The following is a 12,928-nucleotide window of genomic DNA, read 5'->3' on the forward strand; positions in this document are numbered from 1 at the left end:
GCTGCGTGAGAACCCTCTTATGCTTCCTATGGCGTCAAGGCTGCCAGAACCGAGGCCCTCGCTAAGCAATTAAGCAAACAAGGGAAGGGGTATGAGGGGCTCGTTATAAATATGAAAGAAACCAACAGCCACAGAAACCAAGGGGCACAGGGGATTTTTTTTTTTTAATTTATTTATTTTGTTGTGCTGATCAATTCAGAATATCACTGAATATGTTATCGCTTAAAGCTAATTGATTAGAAAAGCAGAAGAAAAAACAACCACTGCCGCCGGTGGGATCCGAACCCACGACCTCCGAATTACGCGTCCGGTGCTCTACCTCTGAGCTACGGCGACGGCTGTCCAATCTTCTGCTTTCGGGGGTATTTATGTTTACAAGTAACCTAACCTTAACCTTGAGAGTGTTCATCAGCGCCACCCACGTTCATAAGCGGCGGACGTGGAACGTCCTGAGTTCCCGCAGGTGTGACGTAGAACGTCATCGAACGGAGAGGGTGGAAGCTGCGTGAGAACCCTCTTATGCTTCCTATGGCGTCAAGGCTGCCAGAACCGAGGCCCTCGCTAAGCAATTAAGCAAACAAGGGAAGGGGTATGAGGGGCTCGTTATAAATATGAAAGAAACCAACAGCCACAGAAACCAAGGGGCACAGGGGATTTTTTTTTTTTAATTTATTTATTTTGTTGTGCTGATCAATTCAGAATATCACTGAATATGTTATCGCTTAAAGCTAATTGATTAGAAAAGCAGAAGAAAAAACAACCACTGCCGCCGGTGGGATCCGAACCCACGACCTCCGAATTACGCGTCCGGTGCTCTACCTCTGAGCTACGGCGACGGCTGTCCAATCTTCTGCTTTCGGGGGTATTTATGTTTACAAGTAACCTAACCTTAACCTTGAGAGTGTTCATCAGCGCCACCCACGTTCATAAGCGGCGGACGTGGAACGTCCTGAGTTCCCGCAGGTGTGACGTAGAACGTCATCGAACGGAGAGGGTGGAAGCTGCGTGAGAACCCTCTTATGCTTCCTATGGCGTCAAGGCTGCCAGAACCGAGGCCCTCGCTAAGCAATTAAGCAAACAAGGGAAGGGGTATGAGGGGCTCGTTATAAATATGAAAGAAACCAACAGCCACAGAAACCAAGGGGCACAGGGGATTTTTTTTTTTTTTTAATTTATTTATTTTGTTGTGCTGATCAATTCAGAATATCACTGAATATGTTATCGCTTAAAGCTAATTGATTAGAAAAGCAGAAGAAAAAACAACCACTGCCGCCGGTGGGATCCGAACCCACGACCTCCGAATTACGCGTCCGGTGCTCTACCTCTGAGCTACGGCGACGGCTGTCCAATCTTCTGCTTTCGGGGGTATTTATGTTTACAAGTAACCTAACCTTAACCTTGAGAGTGTTCATCAGCGCCACCCACGTTCATAAGCGGCGGACGTGGAACGTCCTGAGTTCCCGCAGGTGTGACGTAGAACGTCATCGAACGGAGAGGGTGGAAGCTGCGTGAGAACCCTCTTATGCTTCCTATGGCGTCAAGGCTGCCAGAACCGAGGCCCTCGCTAAGCAATTAAGCAAACAAGGGAAGGGGTATGAGGGGCTCGTTATAAATATGAAAGAAACCAACAGCCACAGAAACCAAGGGGCACAGGGGATTTTTTTTTTTTAATTTATTTATTTTGTTGTGCTGATCAATTCAGAATATCACTGAATATGTTATCGCTTAAAGCTAATTGATTAGAAAAGCAGAAGAAAAAACAACCACTGCCGCCGGTGGGATCCGAACCCACGACCTCCGAATTACGCGTCCGGTGCTCTACCTCTGAGCTACGGCGACGGCTGTCCAATCTTCTGCTTTCGGGGGTATTTATGTTTACAAGTAACCTAACCTTAACCTTGAGAGTGTTCATCAGCGCCACCCACGTTCATAAGCGGCGGACGTGGAACGTCCTGAGTTCCCGCAGGTGTGACGTAGAACGTCATCGAACGGAGAGGGTGGAAGCTGCGTGAGAACCCTCTTATGCTTCCTATGGCGTCAAGGCTGCCAGAACCGAGGCCCTCGCTAAGCAATTAAGCAAACAAGGGAAGGGGTATGAGGGGCTCGTTATAAATATGAAAGAAACCAACAGCCACAGAAACCAAGGGGCACAGGGGATTTTTTTTTTTTTTTAATTTATTTATTTTGTTGTGCTGATCAATTCAGAATATCACTGAATATGTTATCGCTTAAAGCTAATTGATTAGAAAAGCAGAAGAAAAAACAACCACTGCCGCCGGTGGGATCCGAACCCACGACCTCCGAATTACGCGTCCGGTGCTCTACCTCTGAGCTACGGCGACGGCTGTCCAATCTTCTGCTTTCGGGGGTATTTATGTTTACAAGTAACCTAACCTTAACCTTGAGAGTGTTCATCAGCGCCACCCACGTTCATAAGCGGCGGACGTGGAACGTCCTGAGTTCCCGCAGGTGTGACGTAGAACGTCATCGAACGGAGAGGGTGGAAGCTGCGTGAGAACCCTCTTATGCTTCCTATGGCGTCAAGGCTGCCAGAACCGAGGCCCTCGCTAAGCAATTAAGCAAACAAGGGAAGGGGTATGAGGGGCTCGTTATAAATATGAAAGAAACCAACAGCCACAGAAACCAAGGGGCACAGGGGATTTTTTTTTTTTTTAATTTATTTATTTTGTTGTGCTGATCAATTCAGAATATCACTGAATATGTTATCGCTTAAAGCTAATTGATTAGAAAAGCAGAAGAAAAAACAACCACTGCCGCCGGTGGGATCCGAACCCACGACCTCCGAATTACGCGTCCGGTGCTCTACCTCTGAGCTACGGCGACGGCTGTCCAATCTTCTGCTTTCGGGGGTATTTATGTTTACAAGTAACCTAACCTTAACCTTGAGAGTGTTCATCAGCGCCACCCACGTTCATAAGCGGCGGACGTGGAACGTCCTGAGTTCCCGCAGGTGTGACGTAGAACGTCATCGAACGGAGAGGGTGGAAGCTGCGTGAGAACCCTCTTATGCTTCCTATGGCGTCAAGGCTGCCAGAACCGAGGCCCTCGCTAAGCAATTAAGCAAACAAGGGAAGGGGTATGAGGGGCTCGTTATAAATATGAAAGAAACCAACAGCCACAGAAACCAAGGGGCACAGGGGATTTTTTTTTTTTTTAATTTATTTATTTTGTTGTGCTGATCAATTCAGAATATCACTGAATATGTTATCGCTTAAAGCTAATTGATTAGAAAAGCAGAATAAAAAACAACCACTGCCGCCGGTGGGATCCGAACCCACGACCTCCGAATTACGCGTCCGGTGCTCTACCTCTGAGCTACGGCGACGGCTGTCCAATCTTCTGCTTTCGGGGGTATTTATGTTTACAAGTAACCTAACCTTAACCTTGAGAGTGTTCATCAGCGCCACCCACGTTCATAAGCGGCGGACGTGGAACGTCCTGAGTTCCCGCAGGTGTGACGTAGAACGTCATCGAACGGAGAGGGTGGAAGCTGCGTGAGAACCCTCTTATGCTTCCTATGGCGTCAAGGCTGCCAGAACCGAGGCCCTCGCTAAGCAATAGGCAATCGAGGCCCTCGCTAAGGCCCTCGCTAAGCAATTGCTTAGCGAGGGCCTCGGTTCTGGCAGCCTTGACGCCATAGGAAGCATAAGAGGGTTCTCACGCAGCTTCCACCCTCTCCGTTCGATGACGTTCTACGTCACACCTGCGGGAACTCAGGACGTTCCACGTCCGCCGCTTATGAACGTGGGTGGCGCTGATGAACACTCTCAAGGTTAAGGTTAGGTTACTTGTAAACATAAATACCCCCGAAAGCAGAAGATTGGACAGCCGTCGCCGTAGCTCAGAGGTAGAGCACCGGACGCGTAATTCGGAGGTCGTGGGTTCGGATCCCACCGGCGGCAGTGGTTGTTTTTTCTTCTGCTTTTCTAATCAATTAGCTTTAAGCGATAACATATTCAGTGATATTCTGAATTGATCAGCACAACAAAATAAATAAATTAAAAAAAAAAAAAAAATCCCCTGTGCCCTTTGGTTTCTGTGGCTGTTGGTTTCTTTCATATCTATAACGAGCCCCTCATACCCCTTCCCTTGTTTGCTTAATTGCTTAGCGAGGGCCTCGGTTCTGGCAGCCTTGACGCCATAGGAAGCATAAGAGGGTTCTCACGCAGCTTCCACCCTCTCCGTTCGATGACGTTCTACGTCACACCTGCGGGAACTCAGGACGTTCCACGTCCGCCGCTTATGAACGTGGGTGGCGCTGATGAACACTCTCAAGGTTAAGGTTAGGTTACTTGTAAACATAAATACCCCCGAAAGCAGAAGATTGGACAGCCGTCGCCGTAGCTCAGAGGTAGAGCACCGGACGCGTAATTCGGAGGTCGTGGGTTCGGATCCCACCGGCGGCAGTGGTTGTTTTTTCTTCTGCTTTTCTAATCAATTAGCTTTAAGCGATAACATATTCAGTGATATTCTGAATTGATCAGCACAACAAAATAAATAAATTAAAAAAAAAAAAATCCCCTGTGCCCCTTGGTTTCTGTGGCTGTTGGTTTCTTTCATATTTATAACGAGCCCCTCATACCCCTTCCCTTGTTTGCTTAATTGCTTAGCGAGGGCCTCGGTTCTGGCAGCCTTGACGCCATAGGAAGCATAAGAGGGTTCTCACGCAGCTTCCACCCTCTCCGTTCGATGACGTTCTACGTCACACCTGCGGGAACTCAGGACGTTCCACGTCCGCCGCTTATGAACGTGGGTGGCGCTGATGAACACTCTCAAGGTTAAGGTTAGGTTACTTGTAAACATAAATACCCCCGAAAGCAGAAGATTGGACAGCCGTCGCCGTAGCTCAGAGGTAGAGCACCGGACGCGTAATTCGGAGGTCGTGGGTTCGGATCCCACCGGCGGCAGTGGTTGTTTTTTCTTCTGCTTTTTTTTTTCTTCTGCTTTTCTAATCAATTAGCTTTAAGCGATAACATATTCAGTGATATTCTGAATTGATCAGCACAACAAAATAAATAAATTAAAAAAAAAAAAAATCCCCTGTGCCCCTTGGTTTCTGTGGCTGTTGGTTTCTTTCATATTTATAACGAGCCCCTCATACCCCTTCCCTTGTTTGCTTAATTGCTTAGCGAGGGCCTCGGTTCTGGCAGCCTTGACGCCATAGGAAGCATAAGAGGGTTCTCACGCAGCTTCCACCCTCTCCGTTCGATGACGTTCTACGTCACACCTGCGGGAACTCAGGACGTTCCACGTCCGCCGCTTATGAACGTGGGTGGCGCTGATGAACACTCTCAAGGTTAAGGTTAGGTTACTTGTAAACATAAATACCCCCGAAAGCAGAAGATTGGACAGCCGTCGCCGTAGCTCAGAGGTAGAGCACCGGACGCGTAATTCGGAGGTCGTGGGTTCGGATCCCACCGGCGGCAGTGGTTGTTTTTTCTTCTGCTTTTCTAATCAATTAGCTTTAAGCGATAACATATTCAGTGATATTCTGAATTGATCAGCACAACAAAATAAATAAATTAAAAAAAAAAAAATCCCCTGTGCCCCTTGGTTTCTGTGGCTGTTGGTTTCTTTCATATTTATAACGAGCCCCTCATACCCCTTCCCTTGTTTGCTTAATTGCTTAGCGAGGGCCTCGGTTCTGGCAGCCTTGACGCCATAGGAAGCATAAGAGGGTTCTCACGCAGCTTCCACCCTCTCCGTTCGATGACGTTCTACGTCACACCTGCGGGAACTCAGGACGTTCCACGTCCGCCGCTTATGAACGTGGGTGGCGCTGATGAACACTCTCAAGGTTAAGGTTAGGTTACTTGTAAACATAAATACCCCCGAAAGCAGAAGATTGGACAGCCGTCGCCGTAGCTCAGAGGTAGAGCACCGGACGCGTAATTCGGAGGTCGTGGGTTCGGATCCCACCGGCGGCAGTGGTTGTTTTTTCTTCTGCTTTTCTAATCAATTAGCTTTAAGCGATAACATATTCAGTGATATTCTGAATTGATCAGCACAACAAAATAAATAAATTAAAAAAAAAAAAAATCCCCTGTGCCCCTTGGTTTCTGTGGCTGTTGGTTTCTTTCATATTTATAACGAGCCCCTCATACCCCTTCCCTTGTTTGCTTAATTGCTTAGCGAGGGCCTCGGTTCTGGCAGCCTTGACGCCATAGGAAGCATAAGAGGGTTCTCACGCAGCTTCCACCCTCTCCGTTCGATGACGTTCTACGTCACACCTGCGGGAACTCAGGACGTTCCACGTCCGCCGCTTATGAACGTGGGTGGCGCTGATGAACACTCTCAAGGTTAAGGTTAGGTTACTTGTAAACATAAATACCCCCGAAAGCAGAAGATTGGACAGCCGTCGCCGTAGCTCAGAGGTAGAGCACCGGACGCGTAATTCGGAGGTCGTGGGTTCGGATCCCACCGGCGGCAGTGGTTGTTTTTTCTTCTGCTTTTCTAATCAATTAGCTTTAAGCGATAACATATTCAGTGATATTCTGAATTGATCAGCACAACAAAATAAATAAATTAAAAAAAAAAAATCCCCTGTGCCCCTTGGTTTCTGTGGCTGTTGGTTTCTTTCATATTTATAACGAGCCCCTCATACCCCTTCCCTTGTTTGCTTAATTGCTTAGCGAGGGCCTCGGTTCTGGCAGCCTTGACGCCATAGGAAGCATAAGAGGGTTCTCACGCAGCTTCCACCCTCTCCGTTCGATGACGTTCTACGTCACACCTGCGGGAACTCAGGACGTTCCACGTCCGCCGCTTATGAACGTGGGTGGCGCTGATGAACACTCTCAAGGTTAAGGTTAGGTTACTTGTAAACATAAATACCCCCGAAAGCAGAAGATTGGACAGCCGTCGCCGTAGCTCAGAGGTAGAGCACCGGACGCGTAATTCGGAGGTCGTGGGTTCGGATCCCACCGGCGGCAGTGGTTGTTTTTTCTTCTGCTTTTCTAATCAATTAGCTTTAAGCGATAACATATTCAGTGATATTCTGAATTGATCAGCACAACAAAATAAATAAATTAAAAAAAAAAAAAAATCCCCTGTGCCCCTTGGTTTCTGTGGCTGTTGGTTTCTTTCATATTTATAACGAGCCCCTCATACCCCTTCCTATATATATATATATATATATATATATATATATATATATAGAAGAAGGGGTCATATATAGGTATATATAGGTATATAAGGGGTATATATATATATATATATATATATATATATATATATATATATATATATATATATATATATATATATATATATATATATATATATATATATATGGTTGATTGAAGTAAGCGCTTCTCAAAGACACATTTATTGTCGACGTTTCGGCCACGGTACGGTCGGAACGTCCGCAATAAATGCGTGTGAGAAGTGTATATTTGACTCAACGTATTCCCAGCGGAAGTCAACGGAACCTAGTTTCGTATATGGGAGGTTTTTGGTGGCCTCTGATGTAATGGCGCACATCCACTACGGGGGATTGGCCACGGTTTGATGCAGGCCCACAAGAGAGAGATACTCAAGCTCACTTAAGTTCTGTGGCAACGGCTTCGTATGCAATTTTTGCTTCCCTTTCGCGACCTTCATGCGCTAGCGTTAATCACGCTATGCAGAAAAAAAAGCCACGATCCTTCAAGCTGCCAATGCAGCTTGTTACCTGGTATTTTCCTCGCAACACCTTGTTGCGAAATGAAAGCCTTTAAACCTTCGGTCTGTTTAGGACAGGCATGGGGCTAGCTGGCATGATCTGCGCAGCTCTTGCTCAAGCATTCCTGTCACTCTATTGGCGTCGTCGCAGACGAACGTTGCTTCACCTTGAAATTGCGACAATATGCATTTTTATCTGATCATTACCATGCAATTACGGTGCCGGAAACAGAGACAGGGCAGTTTCATAGTCACGTAGGAATGCTTATTGCCATTTGCGAGTGCTGTATATTGTGCTCATGGCGCCAAAATTTTCATTAACTTACTGTTCTTATTATATCATCGCCACTTTTTATTCGGTTACCTTTCATGGCGGGTCCTTACATTAACTGAAGCTATACGGTCACTGCAGAGTACGGTATTGTAATCCGCTGTGTCTAAAAAGCCGTGAAGAACCTCGTTACGTGAAACAAATTGCACAAGCATTTTTCTTATGATGTCGACGCTGTTTTCAGTTGTAATATGTATGAGAAGGTTTTTGAAAACAAAGGTATGACTGTAAAACGTTTTTTTTTTCGTCACTGTTTTTATACCCAGATACAATGTAAGCGTTACTGGTAGGAGGAAACTGCTCTCATGGTACGTCGGATATGTGCCCTTAAAAATGAATGACTCGCTTGCTCACAGCGCCAAATTGCATGACTTGGCCGCTGACAAGTGAGCTTATTTGTAGCACAGCTGAAAAAAAAATAGGAATGCATAACAACCGCCGCTTTCTTCGACTTAACTTGAACCAGGCATTGGAGATACAGCGACCATTTGGAACCAGCATGATGGTTATCAACTGACAGACTTCATTCTGGTGCGAAATGTACGCTATATCTCCGATGTCTGGTTCCAGTTAAGGCGAATAAAGCGGCGGCTGTTATTGATCCCTATTTTTTTCCAGCTCTGCTAAAAATGCGCTCAGCTTAGCGGCCGCTTCGCGAACCACAGAACGAAGATAGGTGCAAGGTTCGACGTCACAGCTGCGTTGCTTATCATTGTTTTAGTCTGCTTCTTGCCATATACTAGTGTCTGAGCACGCACTCGAGATTTGGGAACCCGAATAGCGCAGTTACCGGACATGCTATCATACTGATGCCACGCAACCATCAATATATTAGTGCTTCCTTGAGCGCTAAACGGACCCATTAGAACTACCATGGCTATTTTAGACTGCCCTACTTATTAAGGCGAAAGCCTTTAATGGCTTATTCTCCTGTCCGTCCGTCCGTCCGGCGTTACATCAAGTCCCTGGGGTGACTCATCGACGAGTGCAGCTGCCAAAAGGTGACGTCATCTTCGTCGATAGGTGGAGCTGTCGGCGCGGCGGCGTCGAGCGCTGCTCCGTCGTCTGTCGGTGTGCGGCAACTAGGGGAGGAGGATGGCTCCCAAGCGGTACAGCCGTAACATGGGTAGTCATTGGCAGTCGAAGTAGGGCGACAAAAGCTTTCGCCTAGCGCACTTTAGGCTGCCAAAGTGCCCCCATAGCTTTGCACTGGGATCCCTAATTTTCTGCTCACCCTTTTCTGCTGTTTCCTCCTGCAATGCAGTGTACAACAACACGATCCGGTGCATCAACAAGGTTGGCGTCGAGATGAACAGGTGCATGCGGGAGCTGGTAATCGACCTGAACACGGCCGTCGCTAAGGCGCCGCTGGAGAGCCAAGTGGCCTACGGCTGCTGGTGAGACGTGTGCACTGCTTTTTCTCTTTCGCCGACGCTCCTCGTTCCCGAACACACGACGGGACAGTACAGCTATTCTATTTCATTCATTGCTTAATACTTCTGAATGTCATAAGCTCAGGTGAGGCGACGTCCAGCCACACTGGGAATCGTCGCTTCAGACTATGACAAGGACCAACAAAAACCAAATCATCCAACAAAGGCGCATTCGGCGGAATATTTATTTGTGTCCTCTGGGAACCTAAACAGCGCTGCCAAGTGCCGTGAGCAACTAATACTAAACAGAACTGCTCCCTTACGAAGAGTGTTCAGTAAGTTTCGTTTTCTGGACTGGAGCTGCTAATAACAATACGCTCTGTTTTAAACTGCGTTACTGAGTAATGGAATCATAAACTGGTACAATAAACTGCCATTTTCTGTTCTACCCCTGCATGTAGAGACTATTGCACAGCTGGTGGAAGAGAATGCTGCTGGTGAGGTATATCATGAAAAGTTATTTGCTTTGGTAAGAGTGGCATCCGTGATTCTTAAGTGAGCCTAATACTTTTGAATTCTGCCTTTGAAGAGCAATGGTAAAGGAGCTACGCTACAGGGAATATGCCTACCTATCCTGCCCATTTATGCACTACCAGCCTTTGTTGCCGTTCAGAGGCTGCTCTCTATAGCTCTAAAGAGACCAGTATTTAGTGACATCACATGTACAACGTAGGCTGCTCTTCATGGCTTGATTGACACCTGGACCAGCACAAGTTGTGGAAGGCTTTTATATAGTTGCGATGCATTTCAAAACACTTTCTGTGAATATGCTGCTCTTGAACCAGTGCATTTATGAGTTTCAGTCGCACAGCTCCCCCATCCCCCCTCCCCTCCCTTGTTTTCCTTATTCTTTCTTCTGCTCGAGTCGCACGTAGCATAGGTAGTGACTCAGCTAGCTGACAGCTGACCAGGGTGATTATGGCCAGCTTATTCTCCAGCTGGTCATGCTGACCCTTGCCTTATACCAAAATCAAGCTTACTCTAGCTGAAGTTCTGCGCGACGCCTAGTCATCATCATCACCATCAGTCTGACTGCACCCACTGCAGGGCAAATGCATCTCCCATGTCTTTCCAATTAACCCTGTCCTTTGGCAGCAGTGGCCTTCGTATCCTCGCAAACTTCTTAATCTCATCCACCCTCTAACTTTCCGCCTCCCCCTGCCACACTTGCCTTCTCTTGGAATCCACTCCGTTACCCTTAAGGACCAGCGATTATCTTGCCTTCGCATTCCCAAGCCCACTTCTTCCTCCTGATTTCGACTAGGATGTCATTAACCCGCGTTTATTCCCTCACCCACTCTGGCCGCTTCCTGTCTCCACGTGCTGCGTTACAAATATAGATTAATATCTCGCTCTGTGTTCGCCCCGTAGTAGGAATCGTTTTGCTAGGAATCATATTCCACCATGCGGCGTCAGGCGAAAGAAAAGAGAATGATGGCTTGGCCATAATGACTGGCGATTACTGCACACGATCCATGTTTTCCGTATTCTCCTGGGCGCTCGCAGTTACTACTACGACCTGCTGGGTTGCTACAACAAAGCCCTGGTCGGATGCAACGGAACCGACGCGCCCAAACTGGTGGCCACTCTGGCGGAGAACGTGTTCGGACAGACCCTGGGCCTCGTCTGCGGAGTCTACACCAAGGACTCGCCGGCATGCGGGACGCTAACACCGCTGCAGAGGCTCGACCCCTCCGAGCTAAACACGGACAATTTCATCGTGCCGCTGGTCACCCTGGCGAGCACACTCAGGCATTCCAAGGTCGTCCGCAGGCAGCTGCCATGACGCGACGTCAGCATCGCCTTACTACGCCTTCGGACTTGCAAGCAGGATTGCCATTCCGCAAAGCAGGCCATCTACGCCGCCTTTTGTACCTTCCCAGAAATGAATTCTGTTTAGGCTTCCAGGTTTAGAAAAAAAGAAAGAAACAGCCTGCTAGTGGTTATTGTTTGCTGAATCTTACAAGTAGTACTACTTGTACACAAGTACAAGTAGAGCTATTTCAAATAATATCGTTCTAATGTCTCCCGAACTTCTATGACTTAATTACGGCAGCTAAAGAGAGAGGAAGAGGATGGATTTCGTGGAGAAAATGAACGAAGGAAATGTACAGTTTTCATTATAGCCATAAGCCTTGCTCATGAATAAAGCATTTACTACAATGTGTGTCTGAAATGTGTTTGCGGCGCAGAAATCAATTTAGTAGCGGATACAACTGAATGGAGAACACTTTAGGAAGAGGGCATAAAAAAAGTAAAAAAAAAAAAAGCCTTTTGAAATGGCCCGCCGCAGTGGCTCAGTGGTTACGGCGCTCGGCTGCTGACCCGAAAGACGTGGGTTCGATCCCGGCCGCGGCGGCCGAATTTTGATGACGGCGAAATTCTAGAGGCCCTAATTGAAATTCTATGAATGAAATTCTACTGTGCGATGTGAGAGCACTTTAAAGAAGCCCGGGTGGTCGAAATTTCCGGAGCCGTTCGCTACGGCGTCCCTCATAGCCTGAGTTTCTTAGGGACGTTAAACCCCAATAAACCAAACCAAACCCTTTGAAATGCCATTAATGTCATGCAGTTGCCTGCCTGCATCAGTTAGAGGTGTCGCTGATGATAAACGGTTAATAAGGTTGTAGTATGAGACAAGTTGTTCACGTTGTTAATATAAAGCGGGAAACAAAGCAGAGAGATGACGACGAGGAGTAGCATTATTTAACTTCCTTTGTGCATTGTTTACTGAGGCAAACAACAACAACTTCCTTTCTGAAGGAGGTTACTGTGTTCCCTTGCACACAGGGAACAGGGAGGTTGTTTCGCACTGAACCTTCACTTTATGGCTGTTACAATAGTAGCATGCCCAGCATCACTGTTCCGCGGCCCAGCTTTGTAGCGCATATTGTGATAAGCGGCCAATGCAAGTTGGCGTTTCTAACTTAAATTTAAGAACGCGTCACGGGTTAGTCGAACTGCACGCTGCGAGAGTATTCCGAAAAAGCCTTCAATCAAAACGGGAACGAAATATATTTAGAGTTATTTATCCAAAGATGTTTCACAGTCTTCAAAAGCAAGCAAGCTGGCATGAAAGCATGTTTCAGTTTTGTTCACATAGTGATTGTTGTTAATGGTTGCGGAATAATCTCCAATATATCATGAAAGTAAAAATAAAAGTCTTGGTGGAGTAATAGCTATGCTGTTAGGTTGCTGATCCTAAGGTGCGCGGGATTTAATCCCGGCCCCTGCGGTCACATTCATATGTAGGCGCAATTCAAAAATGCCCAGTCGCTGCGCGGTTGCAGCGCTTCAAGAGAAAGAACCACATGTGTCGGTAATCCGAGGCCCTCTAGAACGGTGTCCCTCATGGCCCATTCGTCGCTTAGAGACATTAAACCCTACAGTTTACCAGTTTTCAGAACTCGACAGAAAGAAGAAATCAAACAAGTTGTTTCCAGGTGGTTTCAAAACAGTTTGGCTTCGTTTATTTCACAAAAGC

At 47.0% G+C, this 12,928-nt stretch overlaps 1 protein-coding gene across 1 annotated transcript in view; it reads left to right on the top strand.

The window, feature by feature from the left end:
• The window catches only part of LOC149331949 (uncharacterized), a 27,954-nt gene extending 16,349 nt beyond the window's left edge, over positions 1–11,605 (top strand). Inside the window, exons 4-5 of the mRNA XM_089555609.1 lie at positions 9,276–9,408; positions 10,951–11,605. Of these exons, the coding sequence (XP_089411735.1) occupies positions 9,276–9,408; positions 10,951–11,230 (413 nt within the window). The 3' untranslated portion in view covers positions 11,231–11,605. The remainder of the gene's footprint in view (positions 1–9,275; positions 9,409–10,950) is intronic.
• Positions 11,606–12,928: the final 1,323 nt, after the last annotated feature.

This window comes from Amblyomma mixtum, chromosome 8, assembly GCF_055824585.1.
Source record: "Amblyomma mixtum isolate Tamu chromosome 8, ASM5582458v1, whole genome shotgun sequence".
NCBI lineage: Eukaryota > Metazoa > Arthropoda > Arachnida > Ixodida > Ixodidae > Amblyomma > Amblyomma mixtum.